Consider the following 20592-nt stretch of genomic DNA (forward strand, 5'->3'; position numbering starts at 1 on the left):
ACAAATCATGCCAATGATTTGTGTCATTGTACAATGTATAAAGATGTACCAGCACAACACTGGTGCACATGCATGGAGCACGGGCCACGGATTCAGTTGAGACAACATTTGTTCGTATTTAGTGATGTCACATTTTACCTGACTGATGTGATTATTACCATGGAAACAGCATATTTTTAAAATAAATTAATTCAGATGCTCTATTTTATCTCTCACACACTACACGACGTGTAAACAGATGACACTAATGTCTACATCGTGTTCTGGTTGGCTGAGAGCGCTACATTGTGTATTGTGTGTATGTGTTGCACCTCTTGACCACGTCATTTCCGTTCCAGCAGGTGGGGCCGTCAGTTGACGCTAGCTCTCGAACACACATCTGATCAGCCAAACCTCCGTAAAATGCCCGATAGTGCCGCAAAGAACTGAGGAATTCCCTGCACGCACACACACACACCATATGTTTTCAGTCCTGTTACAGTCTCTTAATTCATCCTTCTGCATGTGTGTTATTCTGCCACCTCCTGGTGGACAAACAGAGGAACTACAACACATTTGATGTTGAAATAAATGTATCATTATTAGTATTAGCATTGTTAAGAACAGAAAATCCAGACATGTTATTCACAGAATTAACAATTTGTCACACTCAAATGAATTAAAATTTCTTCTTACCCAGTTAAATACTACTTTACTCTATTCCAAAATTCAAAGTTCCTCTTTCTTGCCTTGAACTCAAGGCAGCTGATACCAAGCTCAATCTTTTGTCAGTTAAAACAAAGATAAAACATTATTAGCAGCTGTATCAAAGTAATATTCTTCGTTAGCATAAAGTTTTCTTGTTCTTGGCTGTTTGTTGCATTCGTAGGCCTGCTGACTGTTATTTATGTTTATTTAAATGTCGACTGTATGCAAAAATGTTAACTAAAAGTTAATTGTACTTGATGGTGTCATTCCTATATAGCCCAAAATTTCAGTGTGTCATCACAGCAGTAGTAATTAACATATGACCTGAATTATAGTCAATTGTCCAGTAAACTTAATCACTCCTGGACACCATGACTGGCATCAATAACTTCTAGCGGAAACGCTGCTATTAAAATACAGTCTAAAATCTTTTGTTTTCTGCTATGCACTGAAGACATTTGGGTTTGAGATCAAAAGATGAATTGCAGCTTTCATTTCCTGATATTTACATCTAGATGTGTTAAACAACTTATAACATGTCACTTTTAATGTCCCAATTTTTAGGTGACCAAAAGTATTGGAACAGATGGTGTTAAAGTAAATAACACTTAGTATTTGGTTGCATATCCTTTGCTAGCAATAACTGCATCAAGCCGGCAACCCACCGACATCAACAAACTGTTGCATTCTTCTTTTGTGATGCTTTTCCAGGCTTTTATTGCAGCCTCTTTCAGTTTTTTGTTTGAGTCTCCTCTTCAGGAGGTGAAATGCTGCTCAATTAGGTTATGGTCTGGTGGCTGACTAAAACCTTTCACATTTTTTCCCTGATGATGTACTTTATTGTGTTGGCAGTGTGTTTTGGGTCATTGTTTTGTTGCATGATGAAGTTTCTTCCAATTAGTTTGGTTGCATTTCTCTGTAAATTGGCAGACACAATGTTTCTGTAGACTTCTGAATTCATTCTGCTGCTACCATCATGACTTACATCATCAGTAAAGATTAGTGAGCCCATTCCAGAAGCAGCCATGCAAACCCAAGCCATGACACTACCTCCACCATGCATGACCAATGAGCTTGTATGTTTTTAAACATGAGCAGATTCTTTCTTTTTCCACAATATGGCCTTTCCATCACTTTGGTAGAGGTTAATCTTGGTTCCAGGGTTCTGTGGCTTGTCTCTGTATTTCTTTCTACAGTCTGGATTCTTACTGCTGATGAGTGGTTTGTATCTTGTAGTATGACCTCTATATTGCTGCTCTCGAAGTATTCTTCAAACAGTGGATTGTGATAACTTCATCCCTGCCCTGTGGATGTTGTTTGTGAAGTCACTTATTGTGTTTGGGTTTTTCTTCACAGCTCTCACAATGTTTGTCATCAGCTGATGTTGTTTTCCTTGACCAACCTGTTCGATGTTTGGTTGTTAGTACACCAGTGGTTTCTTTCTCTTTTAGGACATTCCAAATTGTTGTACTGGCTACACCAAATGCTTGTGCAATGAGATTTCCTCGCTTTTCTCAGTTTCAGAAAGGATTGCTTTTCTCCCATAGACAGCTCTCTCATCATCATGTTGGTTTATCCTTTTTAACAACAAAATCAGTCTTCACAGGGGAACCCCAGGGCTCAAACCAAGAGTAGACAATCAGAGCTACTAATTCTTTAAACAATCAGGCTAATCTTTCGTAGGGGACTGTATATACACTGTATATAAATTCAGTATTTCAGCTCAAATTAAAACAGAGTGAAAGAAACTGTATATTATGAATGAAAGACATTTCCGATAAAGCCCACAAAAGACAATAAAATCATAAACCAATCATTCAGTGGCTGTAATGCATTTAAACTGCAGTTAGCCAGTATGTCCACCAGATGGCACAAAAAAGACAAAAAAAATTACACAAATTGCATCAGAAATCTACCCAGAAATATCCAAACACAAAGTTCCACAATCTGAAAAGAAAAAATATAGGAATCTTTCTTGGAGTATGTTTAATTCCTATTAAATTAATACTAGAAATAATGATAAAAAGATATAAGTAAGACTTGCCGTCTCCTGTGACTCAGTGTGTCCTCTGTGCTTCTTTCAGGGGTTTGGAGGTATAGTGCGTCACTAGCACCTCCCTGCTGGACAGGACCAGAGCGTACAGGTTCTCCACACACACCTCGAACCTACAACACCCACATACACCCACACACACCCAGAGACACACACAGAAAGGGAATAAGATTATTAGAGAATAGTGCACTATTAGGTAGTGGCCACAAACCTTGATTTTGCTAAATCCCTCTAGCAACAGAGGCAGAACTGAGGTTAAATTTAATCAGCCATCTGACAATTTGATCTTATGACATCACCACAGCAGTTTACCTAATATTAGCTAACTTACTAACAACACTGAATAAATGTTTTACTAAAAAAAATATAGCAGCTGAAGTGGAGGTATTAACTAAACTAATAGTGTTTAGTTTATATTTATTTTATTTATATAATAGTGTAAAGGTTTATATTGTGTAAATGAAGCCATTCCATGATTTTATTCTAAGCAATGTGTCAAGTGGTGACATCACATCAAGTTTGTGATTAGCTGATCAAATTTGAGCTCCGTCCTTGCTGCCTGTCCCTCATGGTACTTTTCTGACCTGTGAGGTGAGTTGGGCAGCATTCCTGCTTGTGTAAGCCACAGCCTCGATGATGAGAGGGGGAACTGAGGCGAGTACATGCTCGAGCTCGTTCCCATCATGCATGCGTGCCGCGAGCGCTTCCAGCGAGCGTACAAATTCCTGCCAGTGGGTGTCGACCTCGGCGAGACTGGCCAGGCAGCCACGCAGCACGTTCAGGCAGTAGCCCATGCATGGCTTGCTGTCTGTCAGGGCTTGGCACAGTGGGCAGTAGCGCATTCGCATTAACGCACGACGGCACTCACGGCTTGGCTGAGCGTGGTCTGTGGTGTTGATGACCTCAACGGCAAGGTGCATCGACTGCAGAAAAATGCGTTCTTCCCGCGAGCCACGTGCCACCAGCAACGCGAGGCGTTTTGGGGCATTACCATACGCTGCTGTGCGGTGCCCGACTGACCGCAAACACTCTTGGTAGACGGGATCTAAACGTGCCATGCCTGGCTTCTCAAGTTGGTCATACACCAGTGGGAAAAGTGCTTGGAAAAAACGTTGTGCTGCTTCTTCCAGGTTAAGCTCCGCCCCCAGCACAAAGAGACCAACATCAGTAAAGAGTTCAGCCAGCGGAGAGGAAGCACGTGAGGCGAGGTCACCGTACAAAACTTTCAAGAGGGAAAAGGTGTTGTTCTGCACTTCACGCACCACCAAGTCCACCATGTCTAGAGGAGAGACAGTCAGAAAGAAGAAGAGAGAGAAAGAGAGATTATTAACTATCCACAACAGTTCGGGATAACAATTAGCTTATAAAACATTAACTTCTTTCAGTTGTCAATAGGGGGCACGACACTGCAGCTTTCATATTAAGATCTTTAACTGGCAGTTCAGACCTTCAAGCTTCTTCTCCTACCATCCAGAGACCTACAAGCTCCTCCTCCTACCATCCAGAGACCTACAAGCTCCTCCTCCAGCCATCCTGTGACCTACAAGCTCCTCCTCCAGTCAGCCTGAGACCTACAAGCTCCTCCTCCAACCATCCTGAGACCCATAAGCTCCTCCTCCAGCCATCCTGAGACCTACAAAGCTCTTCCTCCAGCCAGCCTGAGACCCATAAGCTCCTCCTCCTACCATCCTATGGTCTATAAGCTCCTCCTCCTGCAAGTGTTGGAACAAGTGACTTTAAAACTTCGTGTGCACACACACGTCTTGTCATGTATGTTGTGACTCACTGAGATCTTTAGTTTCACCTTCCAAAATATATAAATTGTTTCCATGATCAGATAAAGTTGACCAAACACAGATCAGGTGGTCTCTCACTCTCAGCCTGATTTCTCATTTTGTCTGTTTCTTTTTTCCATTTGACCTTTCTTTCTTAATCATTTCTTCCTTCCTTACTTCTTCCCAACTGTTTTCATTTTTACCTTTCTTTCATTTCACCCTTCAATCCTTCTTTAATTATACATTTCATTCTTTCTTCCTTTTTAATTGCACTTTCCTTAATTTTATCTCTCTCTTTTTTTTTTTTTTTTTTTTTTTAACCATTTTCAGAAACCTCCCTTTCTTGTTCTTTCTTTCCTTCAACAGTCTTTCTTTCTTGTTAAGTTTCTGAAAAGGTTTTTTTAAATTACATCTCTCAAAACTGTACTTTCCACCCCTCCATCAGTTTGTTTGCAGTGTGGGTCATCACGAGGGGAAACTCAGTGTGTGTTTCATGTTGGGTGTGTTAAACAGAGCGATGTATATCAGTCATATGACTTGTGGTTTAGCCGGGTTCCACTTCACACGTGTTCACACAGCAGGCCAAATAAAGAGATAAAACCAAGAAAAAAAATGAAAGGAAAAACACATGATTTGTGATGGGGAATATGTAACAAAGGCTTTCTAGGACAATGTATTGTACAATTTTTAAGTAAATTATTCATACTTAATACACTTGTTTACAAGGGTATAAGGAGATTTTGAATCTCAAATAAATACTGAATAAAAAAAGTGTAATGAGAGGTAATCCTCTTGTTCATAGTATTGGCCATTTCATGATTCAGAGTTTCAGTATATTCTGAAGGGATCATAACACCTCCCTATCCCTTGTGAAGACTACTGAAATTGCGGTGGAAATGTAGCAGTAAGTAAACAAATTTTGCAAAAAATACAAGCTAAAAGCGTTGGTCTAAGCTTGCGTTGGACCAATCAGTATGGCAAGCTCCACCCCCAATAGTTCCTGGTCTACAAAATAGTACCACTTCCAAACCAAGAAGTACAATCATTCAGTTTCCTTCAGTTCCTAAAAAAAAAATGTTAAAGGTTTGTCAAAATACAACACAAAAAGTGTTTGGGTTCCCAAAAAAGATTGTGAAGAAGTTCCTTGAAAGAATTTCCTACAAAAGTTCCCAGATTTCTGAACAGGTTGCTGAGTTCCTGAAAATGTTCTAATGATTCCCATATGTAACTGACTCTTATTTATTTTTTGAATTATTTTTTTGAAAGGTCCTTGGATCTAGAAAAACGTGCTATGTAGCTGGGCTTCCACCAAAGTTCCTCAAGAAGTTCCCCACATACTTGAAAAAGTCACCTACAACAGTTTCCCAGTTTCTGAAATGGTCGCAGATGCCAGAAAATGTTCAGTTCTTGAAAACGTTCCAGGGTTCCTGTAGAGCTTGAGGTCATAAATTTGCTCAATAAAACTTGATTTTAAAAAATCTTGATAAACTTCCTGGAAAAAAAGAGGTTCTTACAAAATGTTGCTGTATTATTCAAATGATTTCTGGGTTCACATGTTAAGGTTTCTGAGTTTGTGATATTTCCAAGTTCCTGCAGCAAAAACAGGTCTATAGAAAAGTTTAAATCTTGAACCCTTAAAGGGATTATGGGTGTTTCTCTGGTGGAAACCATGCCTGTTCTATGTATACAGAAAAGGCTCCAAGTAGAAGCTTTTCAGGAAGCCAAGAACTGGTAACTATCCCTATGACCCTTTAAGAACCTTTGTACAGTGGCATCTGATCAGGGGACACAATCCTCATAAGCAATCATGTTCATTATCTTCTAAACCAGACCACATGGTATTTACGCTAAACGAGGAAATCGTCCAACAGGATTAGACATCACTTGTTCTCCAGTCCTGCAGTTCTCCATTTTCTCAGCTACATGATCCAGTTAGTTAACGAGTGCAAGTTAATTAGGAGACAGAGGAGCTGCTCCACTGAGAGGCGAGAAAATCCGTTAAGAGTTAATCACTTAATGTCCCACTCGCCCAATTCAATTACACTGAGCACACTCTTTTTCAGCAGAGGCGATGTGAATGAAACACAGCGGCTCAGCACTGGGAGAACGACAGAGGAACAATAACGAATCGACTCATTAGCAGTTGTCTTTCATGATGACACAAGATCTTATTTTATGTTTATCTAACACACACACAGTGATCAGACAAATGAAGTGTGGTGTTCATTGTGCTTGCCAGCAGGTCATCTTCATCAGCATCTTAATGAAGACAAGATGCTTATTCCTTACAACAGGTAGAGGGTGATGTCATGTGGTGAGCATTACAAAAGCACTGACACTGGAGACTCCTTCCATAAACGTTAAACAAACATCTCCTAACAGAAAAATGTCACCACATTTTTAAAATGAACTGTGAATCCACTGTGAATGATATGTTACTATAGAAATGATAACATATTACAATGACTGCATTGTGATTCACAGATGCATTGGCCAATCAGGATTCCACAATGCTGTTATAAAATAAGAATTAATTCACACTGGCTAGTCAAAGAGAAATGAGTTTTCTGTAGCCATGGAATAATGATATATCTGATTGTGAGCATAGCCACAGCACTCCAGACTCAGTCTGCTAATCAGACTTGTTATGCTAATCAGTGCTGCATTGACTTGTTAAGTGAAACGGTGACACCGCAGTGTGTCCTTGTGTACAGCTCACACTTCGGAAATACATTCTTAATTACAGGATTTACTGTATGTTTGTGTGTGTGAAATTACAGGGGAAAAGCTGTTTGCATGAAGTTTGTGTGAGTGCAAGATTGTGTGTGGGTGGATTTAGGAGTCAGTCTGGTGTTACACACAGCCATTATAATCTCACACATACACATACAGAGAGAGAGAGAGAGAGAGAGAGAGAGAGAGAGAGAGAGAGAGAACAGAATATTATGACTGAAAAACAACCTTCTATCTCCTTTCTACATCCATCTCTCTTTTTGTCTCTTTCCAGTTCTCATGGTGAAAGAATGCTCTGTTTTTGAACCCTGTTATTTTGCATGAGGAGAAGTGGAGCTCCTGACCGAGGTTACTAACTGTGTTTTCGTGTGTGTGAGAGAGAGTGTGAGTGAGTGAGAGAGTGAGTGAGTGTTGGAACTTTTGCAAAGAGAGGAGGATGAGACTACAACGCACACAAAGGCTCTGTCCTGAGAAATTAAATATGGTAGCAAAACCTCCCGCCACAAACACTGAACACACACCTGAACTCCAGTGTCACAGCAAATGAGACCTTTTAATCAGTTAACACACACTGCAACTGTTTCTGTTTTTCTCTATTCTAGAGTGGGTGTCAAGTCCATAGTTCCTAGTTCTAGATCCATACAGGGTAAGTACACAGTTCTTAGCTCTAGAGTCTATATCGAGTACACAGTTCTTAACTCTACAGTCTGTATCGAGTACACAGTTCTTACCGCTAGATTCTGTTTGGAGTATATAGTTACTAGTTCTAGATTATGTCTCAAGTATATAGTTCTTAGCTCTAAATTGTGTGTGGAGAACATCTTTACTAGCTCTAGATTCTGGCTCAAGTACATCGTTCATAGTTCTAGGTTCTGTGTGAAGAACATAGCTCCTAGATATAGAGTCTGCACCAAGTACATTGTTTCTAGCTCTAGAGTCTCTGCACAGATCAAGGTTCTTGAGTCACTGTCGAAAGTCTGTAGAGTTCCTAACTCTACATTCTGTGCTGAGCATATTATTCCTAGCGCCAGAGTCAGTGTCGAGTCCACAGTTCCAAGCTCTAGACTCCATGTTGAGACCATATTTCCCAGGTCTAGGGTTTAGCTCTAGAGTCTGTCATCGTACATAGTACAGTACATAGTTCCTAGCTCTATAATCAACATTGACTACATAGCTCCTAGCTCTACAGCCCATGTCAAGTACATAGTTTTTGTACACAATATAAAGTCTGAGTCTGAGTGAATCTCTGGACTTCACTCAGACTTTACCGGCTTGGGACACATTGGCTTAAAAGACTCTCAAAAGTCCAAGTCAAGTTCTGCTTTACTGGATCTAGGATCTGAGTTGACTCCAGTGTCCTGTAGATTCTGTAGATAAATTCAAGTGCACTGACACTAGCATTGGAGACTAAGTCATTAGTGTCCATAGACCTAGATCCTGAGTCAAGTCCAGAATCCTAAGCTGTAGAGTCTGTGTTGAGTCTAGAGTGTATAGCTCTAGAGTTCAGTCCAGGTCCAGACTCCAGAAAGGGATCTGGCTTCAAGATGGGCTGTTTTCGGCTATTCAGCATTCTTTAGTCCATTTTTATAGTGTGCCATACAGTCTGAGAAACCACATAAGCCTGTTTGAGACAGTGAACAACTCCACAAAACCATCTGAGGCGAATGTGTGACGACTTAAACGTGCAGACTGCACAGTGCTAAACTGGAAGCAATACTTGTTAGCTTCATTAGCCTTGTGGCTCACGTAGGCTTTAAATACAGATTCACTGCTTTGGGGAATTCCCATCTGAAAAAAATTCTCTTGGGAATGGGACGTCTCTCTCACCCTCTCTCTCTCTCTAGCTCACACACACACACAGCCACCCACATGGCTTTTCCGTGTCCTGCCACTAAAATTAATTAGTCTAAAATGTGAGACAAAGAGACATGCATAAATAAGGGCCAGATGCTGCCAGTGAGACTTAATCAAAACCAAAGTGACAGCAAGCAGAGTGGCACATTAGAGTATCAGTCATGCATGTAATGCGCTATTTATCAACATTATGCATTCAAGAGGATCGTCTTTAAGCCTGTCAGTTCACTACTTAATGTTGTGTCCTTGTCCACAGGCTATGGAAGTGGACAGTATAAACATCCTGATGGAAATGGGGCACTGATGTCGCTTTTCGTGCTTGTGGAAAACAGGATTAGCAAAATTAACATTGTGTGTGATTAGGAGTGTTAGTATTGTATGGTTAGATAAATAGAAAAAGTACAGAAAAAAAAAAAAAAGAGACAGTCACCAAATGACATTGGGTTAGTGATTGGACCACTTTCCAGATAATGGGGTTCCTATTACGTGGGACATCTAGATGCAGAGCATAAGTTAGCTTTTGAATGAGATAAGATTTAGCTCGCTAGCACATAGACAGTAAGTCTTATGCAGACAATGAAAAGATACAGCAGCACTGGAAACTAGACAGAACAGTCAGGAACGTCAAGATTTACCTCAGGTATGTTGGAAAAATGACTTTTTACAAAAAAAAAAAAAAAAAAAAAAACCTCTGTGTGGCAAAAGTTACACTGTAGCATTGACTGCAAACCCTGCTTTAAACAGCTAATACAGGAAACATCCACAAAAAGTGCATTAGCACTAGTGATAATTGTTGTGTGATCAATATTAGCCTTGCTGAATTAGTAAATTAGTTAGACAAATATGATTTTAAGAAAGGATTCCATAGAGAAATTGAGCATAATGTACCATGTTGGGGGGAAAAACTTTCTTGGAAAACACTAAGGAATGAATAATTTGAGTAAAATGACAAACAATTAAATCTGAAAGCAACTGGGGTCAAATGAAGCCAAAGATGCACTTAGCATTAGTTCATTCAGGGTATTAGCATGTGCCATAAACATGAGAGATAATCTATAACCCAAATAAATAAGTAAATAAATGTGAGACCTGGAGGCTGTCAATGTTAATGCTAATGGTGCAACAAACCTTAGCTAATTCAGAGTTTACAGACAAGAAATAAAACTAATCTTGAAGTAAAACTAATCACACTACTGGTGGGGGACAAAAAAAAAAATACAAAAAAAAAAAACAAAAAAAAAAAAAACACCAATGGAGGCCCTTTGCTTTAGCTAATTATTTCTTTTAAAACATTAGCATGGCATAACACTACTAAAGTATGTAACAGAATGCTAAAACTTGTCAAATGAACAAATTCATTTATAAATTCTGAGATTTTGAGGCTATACAAATGTAAATGGTGCCAAAGCCAAGAGATCCACTTAGCATTAGCTAGCATTAGTAATCAAGATAATTAGTATGTTAGCATGTGTAACAAACCAGCTGTTATAGTCTTTCAGCAATGCTAAATGCCTCAGTAGTAAAGCACATTACTCTGATAATGAAAGGACACAGCTTTGGCTCAGAGTCTGTGTGTGTGTATAGGTCACCTTTTCTTTCGCATTCAGTCATCCTGCCATGGAAACCAAAACGATTATTTTGTCTCACCTGCTGTGTATTGGCTGCTTTTCCCTCAAAGCCTTTTTTTGTCTGACTGGCTGTGTTCCAAATCAAGTGTCCTTCTAGTTACCAAATCAGAACACCATGAAAGTTTGTGCAAACATGGACAACCAAATTGTCACTGTGACCGAAAGTAAAAAGCTCGTCTCACAGCTAGCAGTCGTGTTTGTATTCACTTTTGTTGGTGTTTTTGAGTATAACTTGTGAAAGACAAGTAAAACACAGGACATGTGACATTAAAGTGGTTAAAGTGTTGCTAGGTAACGTGGTAATATGGACACTAGCTAAGTTCGCTAGCTTTCTGAGCTAAATCAGGGTTGATATGACTAGCTAGCATGTAGCTGTTATTTTACACAGCAAGCTAAAGACACAGTAATGGAAAACGAGACAACATTGTCTGGAACATCAACATTTACCTCAGATGTGTCAGAAAATTATTCAGAAAATACTGTAAAAGTACTCTGTAACTACTGTTAGCATAGGCTGCTAACCTAATTTCCATGTGACACAATATTGTGACAACTGTCAAAAAAGTTCATATTGAATCTTCTGTTCTTGTAAACACAAACGCTGTTCGTGACGGAGTTTGAATGTAGCATGTAATCTGCCATAAGCCATTTCATGGTTAAAATTAACCAGCTAAATTGCTAGCCACCAACTTATTAGCACCTTTCTTTACTTGTTGATATTCTATTGAGCAAAACAGTATAGATATGCACTAAAGCCCTTAATAAAGAATGGAGCACAGCCATAAAATGAGAGAAAGTGCCGGGGTGTGAGTCACAGTTTGGACGTGTGTTTACTCACACAGGTGTGTGAAGGTGCCAGACGAGCTCATGAGAATGTTTGTCTAACAGGTGATCAACCATCCTTCAGCTGTCCTCATGAGCTAAAGGCTAAACGTTAAACCATAACTGACTGCCAGCTGACAAGTCAATAGAGACAGTGGTGAACAAAAAAAACATGTTGAGACAGATAGTGAAAGAGTGCAGCAGAAAAAAACAGACCGTGAGACAGATAAGAGAGACAAAGATATAGAGAAACAGATATAGGGGTATAGGCAGTAAGACATACAGAAAGAGACAGATACAGTTAAAATATAGAAAGCAAGAGAGATAGAGAGTGAGATTGAAAACGAGACATATATAGAGAAACCTGCAGAGACAGATACAGAGATGAGATAGATAAAGTGACTGAAGGAGAGAGAGAGAGAAATACACTGATGTTAAGAGGGAGACAGAGATGCAGAATGAAACAGAGAGAAAGGGAGAGACAGATAGAGGGAGACAGAATGGCCTTTGGGTGGTAAATTACAGGTTAGTATTTTTCAACAGGACATTTGATTTGAGGTTAAAAGGAATGCGCAAGTGTGCGTGTGCGTGTTTACAGTCACAGGAACATCTCATCATGAGCCATTAGCCTCCCAGAATGCAACTTAACTGCCTTAAATTACCTCCACTGGGCCCTGTAATACACACACATCACTGAGTACTAACATCACACTGACACACGAGCAGATAGGAACAAACGCAAACCTTCAGGTGGAACAGTATGACCAAAAAACAAAATATTCAGAACGTATCACATCCCACTGAAGTCCTCGATCAGCCATTTTGGTGTCTGAAGACAGTTAATGGAGCTGCAAGGCTAATACTGCATTCATACTACAATGCTTGCTATACTGTTGTTAGACAATGTTGAAATATGGACATGGAACTTAAGCTAGCTAATAACTGAGGGTGAACATTTATGCCGATGATTTGAAGACACAGTGGAAATGAGACCTCAGATGTGTTGCTAAATTATTCAGAAAAAACTAATTACTACACTGTAATTACAATTAACATCAAGTGCTAACCAACTAAAATTGGTTGTACCACACTGAAAAGGATCCACTTTGTTCGAAACAATGACGTTATGAGTTTATAACATAACCTATTAGACTGTATTAGGTGTTAGCTACATTAGCCTATAGCACCAGGGCAAAGCTAAAGGAAATAGACAGCAAAATATGAAGGATATTTTGAACATTTCATGTTGTGCCAAACTGTTACTGAAACCAATCTGACCAATCCTGACCCAATTTAACCTGACCCAATCTGACAGAATCTAATGAGAACCCCATCCAACCAGATTAAACCAGCCAGATTGATCCAATCTCTTATAATCTCATTAAAGTTGACCTAAACCAAGAGGCAAGCTTAGACTCAGTCTGAGGCAAGCTTGAGAGAAAGGGTTCTGACCTGGTCTGATCTCACTCACCTTGTAAGGCAGCAATATTTTGTGTGATGAGGAGCTTCAGGTTGTAGCTGAAGGTCTGCAAAAGGTTCTGGATGTCCTGATGCACTGCTGTTTGGTACTGCTCCTCCACCTTCCTCGTGCAGCAGGTCACACTGCGGCTAAGACACACTTGAAGATCCGATTCTGTCAGAACCGAAAAAGGAAATTTATTTTTGTGCATGTATTATACACATACACTACATCAGACCACAAACCACTTATTTAATGACATTTACCCAATATAGTTCTGTCTACTGGTGTTGAGTGTGCACGAGGATCTATCAGGCTGGTGTGCGTATGTAAGTGTTGTGTACCCTTTTATCACCAAACAATGCAGCACAGCTCATTAGTACCTGGACCCAGGACTACCCAGATTCTAGGAGTGTGTGCATATCGGCTTACGATCACATCCTAGATACAGAGTCTGAATGGAGTCCATAGTTGCTAGATCTGGAGTCCTAATCAAGTCCAGAGTGTGTACTCCTAGGGTCTGAGTCAGGTCTGTAGTCCAAAGTCACTGAGTCAGAGTCAAGTACAGAGTCCCAAGCTGTAGCGTGAGTGTCAAGTCAAGAGCTCAAGTTCAAGTTGTGTCCAGAGTCTGTAGACCTAAAATCTGCCTGAAGTCCCAAATCATAGAATCCGAGTGGACTCGTGTCCCAAGATAATATCCAGCTATAGAACCCAAGTCAGGTCCAGACTCTCTAGACCTTGAGACCAAGTTGAATTCCACGCCATAGAGTGCAAATCAAGTACAGAGTCCCAAACTATAATGTCCAAGTCAGAAGTCCAGTGTTCCAAGCTGTAGAGTCCAAGTCCTAATCTGTAAAATCTAAGTATGGCACTAGTTAGGGTGTACTGTTCCATTAATTGAAGGATGGTATATTTTCCTTGAATCACAGCCATGTAAATCATGGTAAATAACTCTAAGAAACATCAATGTGGGAAAATTAAAAAAAAAAAAAAAATGAATGCAAAACATGAAATTGAGTAAAATTGTGACATTGCCTCTTAAATCTATGTAAACCAAGGAGAACCCTATAACAGCAGGTTTGCTTTTCCCATCCGAAGAACCTGTGAAGAACCATTTTTCTCTTTTGGTGAATGTGGTAAAGTCTTAACGGTTGTGCTAAAGTCCAACCTTAATGCGATTGCACAAGTATGGACTAGGAAGACTTGGCTTAGCCCAATCTACGCTGTGACACCAGCAGTGACACCAGCATAGTTTCATCTAGCACCTTTAATGGTGGCCCAAGACAGGCAAACTGAGAAACCCTTAAAGGTTCTATGTAGACCTCTACAATAGGCTTTCCTTTCAGAAAAGGTACCAAGTACAACACCTTAAGAAGGACAAAACCATTAACCATCCAAAGAACCCATGAAGAGCTCTTTTCTCTAAATGTACAGTGTGAAAGCATACAGTCAGGAGAACATCTTGTTCCTGCTTATCTCTTTGAATGATATCATCAAGGCTAGCAACAACTCTTCACATACAACACACTCACACACTCGATACCAGCACACACTCCTCTGTATGCAGGTCAGCTGCGGAGCTGCGAGTTTGAACACGAACTGGCGCAAGCGAGTGTAAAAAAAACTCTGCATCCATCAAACGTTTATCTTTCAGAGAGATTTTCCATCGCTGAATCAGAAACACAGATGTCATGTTTTTGTAGATCAACACACGGTGGTTTTCAAATTAAATCGTTTGCTCAATTGTCATCTCCTCATTATCTTCTACTCATCCAAATAATCTGAGATGATGAGCCTCAGGCATGGTTTTCTCTCCTGCTGAACCTCCACCCAAATGTTTCAGATAGACTTATTTTCACAAAGAGGCAAAGCGTCACTTTTTTTTTACACTGTGCTTACAAGACTCAACATGCCCCAATACTCAGTGGGAAAAATGCAAACATTATGTTCAGGGATACAGAAAGCACAATTGTTGTGAAATCTCCTTCTTGGATCCATCAGATATTCAACTGCATCTTGAGAACATCTAAAATTCATGTTCACTCTACAGTCAGAGTCATATTTGATGTGAACAGAGATGTAATTAAAGCAGAGTTCTAACCCCACCCATCATCTTAACCTGTCTATCATGCTAACCTACAACAATCAGAACTGTACTTAAGTACATTGCAAGTAAACTACAGGCCCTGCCCAATTATTCTCCTGGACAAATTTCACTCCCAAGTGTCCCCCTTGGGCACCCTGTCTTCTCAGCATGCTTGAAAGCATTATGGCATCTGGTGAGCAGTTTTGGCTTTTGATATCAAATACATCCTGTGAATACAGCTGACTGGTAACCCCACCCCTTATATCAACACTCAATATTCTACCACAGTCTGTCAATTTTATATCCCAGTTGGTGCAGAAACTGTTCTCCCAATCAAACGGACCAACTCTCCAATCAGTTAAGTAGTACACGCCAATAATAAAGGACGATGTTATGACATTGTTGTCTAGTGTTTACTGGTTAGTAAGATAGCTAGCTGTTACCCAGCTGAGTTTACCACACCAGTCAAGCCCTTGTTCTGAAATACAGTTGCTCGAGGCACAAGTGTGTACGTGTTGTGTTTGTTGTCAGACGGAAACTAAACAGCAACAAACAGATATGAAGCTTATCTCATCCTGAGGAGATGGAAGGATAAAACAGCTTTGACTGGAAAATGACAAACTCAAACTTCACATAGTTAAAAGAATTTACTGATCAAATCTTTGGGCCCTCACAAGTGCAGGTTCTATGAAACTTGCAACAAGGACATACTTCAAAGTGGAACAGCAGTGCAAAAAAAAAAAAAACAAAAACACAAACAAACAGTTCCAAGAGTTCCAAGGAGAGAGTTTATATCAGACCTGCTGATTGGTCAGCTGCTGTAAAGACCATTTTGACATCTTAAGCTGGTAGATGAAATCCTGTCCACCATTCCATCATTGTGTCTCAATGTGAAAGTTCCATAGTTTAATCTGCCTCATACCTGTGGTAATGCTGTCCCTTACCTGTCCAAGGGGTGTGTGTGGGCTAATGCTGTCCCTTACCTGTCCAAGGTATATGGGTGTGTGTGTGGTAATGCTGTCCCTTACCTGTCCAAGGTATATGGGTGTGTGTGGTAATGCTGTCCCTTACCTGTCCAAGGGGTGTGTGTGTGGTAATGTTGTCCCTTACCTTTCTCAGGTGTGTCCAGTACACCAGTTGTTGTGTCGATCTGCTGCAGCTGCAGAAGATTGCGCACGCTATCGCAGCTCATCGTGTTTTGTTGCGTTCTGTCAGTGAGAGCAGCAAAGCACAAACACACCAACCACCACCAGCTGTCCATTTTAACTACAACAATCTAGCTGCAGTAATGACTCTGTTCAGAGAAACTCCAGGTGTGGAGGGAACCTTGATCCACTCACAGGTGATGCTGCAAATACTGCACGAGATCAGAGGAAAAGCCACATTAAAGCTCAGAATAACTTCAGTGAAACGTTCACTACGTCACACTTTATTCAGCTTTAGTCCATTTCTAAACCTAGCATGCCCTGATGTGAGTAAGAGGTAGAAATAAATCTTTGAAGACTCACAATAAACTTCAGAAACCCCAGAAGACCACTTTAAAAATCAATTTTAAACTTTACAAAAGCTTTACAAAGTCTCATAAGATCCTAACGAATGCTTAAATAAACCTTGCTATAGACAAAAATGTTAAAAAAATAAAAATAAAAAAAAGTTGAGTAAAGTTTAATGCAGATTCCTCATAACTTATCAAAACTTAAACAAATCATTATACATATGATTCACTAAATCTTTAAAAATGAGTCATGAAACCTTATGATTTAATAAATATTCAAAATGATTCTCAGTGATTCATTAAATCTTAACAGAATGAAACCAACAATGATTCTCTAAAGCATCATAACTGATTCAGGGCGCCTGAAGATGACTCATTAAAAAGGTTTTTGACAGAATATTATTATCCTAAATGAATCATATTAAACCTCAGGAAATTATTCACTCAACAATCATACAAATAAACAAATTATATATAGACAGTACGTTAAACCTTTAAATGACTCATTTGACCTAAAAATGATTCGTTAGACCTCAAAAATGACTCAGTAACCCTCAAATCAAGGAATTTCCTACTTTTCAAATAAACATGCATGAAAACCTTCAAAATTTTAACATTAAATAATAATAATAATAATAATAATTATTATTATTATTATTGTCATTAAATCTTTTTTAATGTTTAAGGGCACTTCAAAAATGATTCAGTTAACCTCGTAAATCTGATGTAACGGCTGCGTTAGAGCTCATTAAATCATAATTTTAGCTCAGGAAATTTCTGCAAAACTGCAAACGAACCACTTCCAAACTCAAACAAAAGAAGCTGCATTAAAGCTTCATAAAGATTCATTAAACCTCAAAAAATAACTCACCTCAGAAGAGATCTACAAAATCACAAAATGTACTTTAAAAAAAAAAAAAAAAGTGAATAAAATATTCAGAAAAAAAAAAAGAATATGGAAAGTTTTTTAAAATTTTTTTTTTTTTAACTCCAAAATCATTCCCTTAATTTTTAAAATAATAATAAAAAAACATCGGAAAGTGTCGTATTAACGCTCACGATTAAAAACGGTAAACCTGAAAAGTTCTACATCTCTCAGATGCGCCGATATTGAATAAATCTCAGAAACGTTTGGTTAAATATTCATGAATAATGATTAAAACCTCTGAAAAAAAATCTGTTAAACCTCAAAACAGTGGGATAAACCCTAAGAGTGGCTTTAAGATCTCGGAAATACGTATAGCTGCTTTAATCCTCACTAGAGCTACTTTAAGACATAAAAAAAAAAAAAAAACCTGAAGTTACTTTAAATGTCAGCAAACCACACTGAAGTCTCAGGAAAGATGCACAAATGTTCAGGAAATCTCAGAAGAGTTTTACTAAAAGGTCAGAAAATCAGGACTGTACCTCAGATGATATGCATTAAGTCTCACACGGCGCAGTAACAACCAGTACACACACGCGTACACACACACACACACAAACACACAGCTTTACTGGAGCTGTCAAAGCAACATGGGCGGTGTCCTGGAATTGTCTCCGCCTCCTCCAGCTCCTCCTTCTCACACTGACATCATTTCACACACTCATATACATACACACACACACACACACACACACACACACACACACACACACACACACACACACACATACTAGTCCACAGTGAAATCTAAACAAACACAAGACAGTATGGCTCAGGGCCATCTGAACACTCCAGCACACACACTCCAGAGCTTTTCTGAACACACTGCTCTTTCCTGAAGCTACATTTTCATCCGTCACTGATCCTGGAAAGTTCCCTCAGAGCCGCACTCTAATCTGCAGTGCTGTAATGAGCTTTAATCAGCTGCTTCTTAAATCAAGAGTAATTCAAGCAAAATGTCAAATCCTTCCTTCCCAATGTTTAACTTCCTGAAGGCCACAGCGGCACCTAGTGGACAGAAAACAGAAACGCAAGCGAACCCGGGAGAGGAAGAAAAGGCCAGGAAGAGAAAAGGTGGAAGAAAGGAAAGAGGAATAAGGAGGGGCAGAAAGGTAAAGAAGGAAGGATGGAAAGAGAAAGAAAGCGACAAAGAAAACAAAGAGAGTAAGAAATGAGAAATGGACTGAAGGGAAAAAAGGAATTAAAGGAAAAAGAAGAGGAAGGAGGGAAGACAGGAAAGGAGGTGGGGGGAGAACAGAAAGAGGAAGGAAGGGCAAAGGAATAAAAGGACAGAAAGAAAAAAGGAAAGAAGTACAGAAGTAAGTAGAGGAAGGTAGGAAGAAAGGAAGGACCAGAGATAGGAAGGAAGGAAAAGGCCAGGAAGAGAAAGTTGGAAGAAAGGAAAGAGGAAAGTTAAAGGAAGAAAGGATGGAAAGAGAAAGAAAGGAACAGAGAAAACAGACAGAGTAAGAAAGGAGAGAAAGGGAGAGAAGGGAAAAAATGAATTAAAGGGCAATAAGAGGAAGGAAGGAAAGTGGGGGGAGGACTGAAAGAGGAATGAAAGGACAAAGTGAAAGGAAGCAAGGAAAGATGTACAGAAATAGGTATGAGTAAGGAAGGAAAGGAAGGACCAGAGATAGGAAAGGAGGAAAAGGTGGGGAAAAAAAACAGAAGTAAGGAAGGAAAGAAAAGGCCAGGAAGAGAAAGGTGGAAGAAAGGAAAGAGGAATAAAGAGGGGCAGAAAGGTAAGGAAGGAAGGATGAAATGAGAAAGAAAGGAACAAAGAAAGCAGAGAGTAAGAAAGGAGAGAAAGGGAGAGAAGGGAAAAAAGGAATTAAAGGGCAAAAAGAGGAAGGAGGAAAGACAGGAAAAGATGGAAAGAGAAAGGACAGGAAAGGAGGTGGGGGAAGGACAGAAAGAGGAAGGAAGGGAGGAAGTAAGGAAAGATGTACAGAAGTCTGAGTAAAGAAGGAAGGAAGGAACGAAAGAAAGAAAAGGACAAAGAAAAAAAAGGAAGTACAGAAGTATGAGAAAGGTAGAAAGAAAAGAAGGACCAGTGACAGGAAGGAAGTAAAAGATGAAAACACAAGGAAGGAAGGAAAGAAAGGGACAAATTAAAAAAAGGAAGGAAGGAACTATGGAAGTACAAGGAAAGAGAAAGGATGGCCAGAAAAAGAAAGAAGAAAAATAGGGAGAAGGGAGGAAGGGTGGAGAAAGAAAGAATAAAGAAAATGAAGAGAGAGAAAAATATAGTAAAAGGTGTGATTGACTTCTTAGTTGATCTAAAAAAAAAAAAAAGTCTATTATAGTAGAAATGAATTAAAACAAAGCTATTCATCACATTCTGGAGGGAAAAAAAAGAATTAACAAAAGAATGACAGAGTGGAAGGAAAAGAACAGTAAGAAAGAAGGGGGATAGAAATGAAAGAAGGAAGGAAAGAGAGACAGAATGAAAGAAGGAAAAGAGTGCAACCAAAAAAAAAAAAAAAAGAGAGAGGAATGAAAGAAAGGAGAGAGAAATGAGGCAGAGGAAATAAAGAAAAGAGGATGGGAAGAAGTTACAGGAAAGAAAGAAGGAATGAATGAAGGAAAGGGATAGTAGGCTACTCAATTTGAAAAATTCAGAAAAACCTTGTAGTGTAAATGAAGGCACTTATTGAGGGGCAAAACCTGATTTGGAACACAGCCATTTATAAACTGCTTGTTTTGAAAGAAGAGGCAATCCCTCCATTCTTACTGGATAAAAAAAGGGCAGATAGACAGACAGAGTTCTTTGGATGATGAGCAACTTCAGCTGAAAGGGAAGATATTCTACTTCTGTGTAGATAAACCGAGGCTCTGAAGTGCAGAGTGTACACGGATATCAGTCGGTTGTTCGTGACGTATGAAGTGTACCAGCACAAACCCGACACGCGCGTTAAACGTGTTTAAAGACGGTTTGTTTACAGGTGTTTATTTGGAACACAGCCAGTTAGTCATCCAAGCATGCCTCGCACTGTTCAATAGGTCAGCACCTGATTGGGCTGAAACTCAATTTGGAACACAGCCATTTTTGTGCCTTATATAAAAATGTTA

The 20592-nt window shown here is 39.4% G+C and overlaps 1 protein-coding gene across 1 annotated transcript in view; it reads right to left on the reverse strand.

The window, feature by feature from the left end:
- The window catches only part of gpc5a (glypican 5a), an 88810-nt gene extending 69019 nt beyond the window's left edge, over positions 1 to 19791 (reverse strand). Inside the window, exons 1-6 of the mRNA XM_026928711.3 lie at positions 18000 to 19791; positions 16208 to 16454; positions 13024 to 13185; positions 3325 to 4019; positions 2732 to 2853; positions 312 to 437 (exon numbers count right to left, since the gene is read on the reverse strand). Coding sequence (XP_026784512.3) covers positions 312 to 437; positions 2732 to 2853; positions 3325 to 4019; positions 13024 to 13185; positions 16208 to 16358 — 1256 coding nt within the window. The 5' untranslated portion in view covers positions 16359 to 16454; positions 18000 to 19791. The remainder of the gene's footprint in view (positions 1 to 311; positions 438 to 2731; positions 2854 to 3324; positions 4020 to 13023; positions 13186 to 16207; positions 16455 to 17999) is intronic.
- Positions 19792 to 20592: the final 801 nt, after the last annotated feature.

The sequence above is a fragment of the Pangasianodon hypophthalmus genome, chromosome 26 (genome assembly GCF_027358585.1).
Source record: "Pangasianodon hypophthalmus isolate fPanHyp1 chromosome 26, fPanHyp1.pri, whole genome shotgun sequence".
NCBI classification, from domain to species: domain Eukaryota; kingdom Metazoa; phylum Chordata; class Actinopteri; order Siluriformes; family Pangasiidae; genus Pangasianodon; species Pangasianodon hypophthalmus.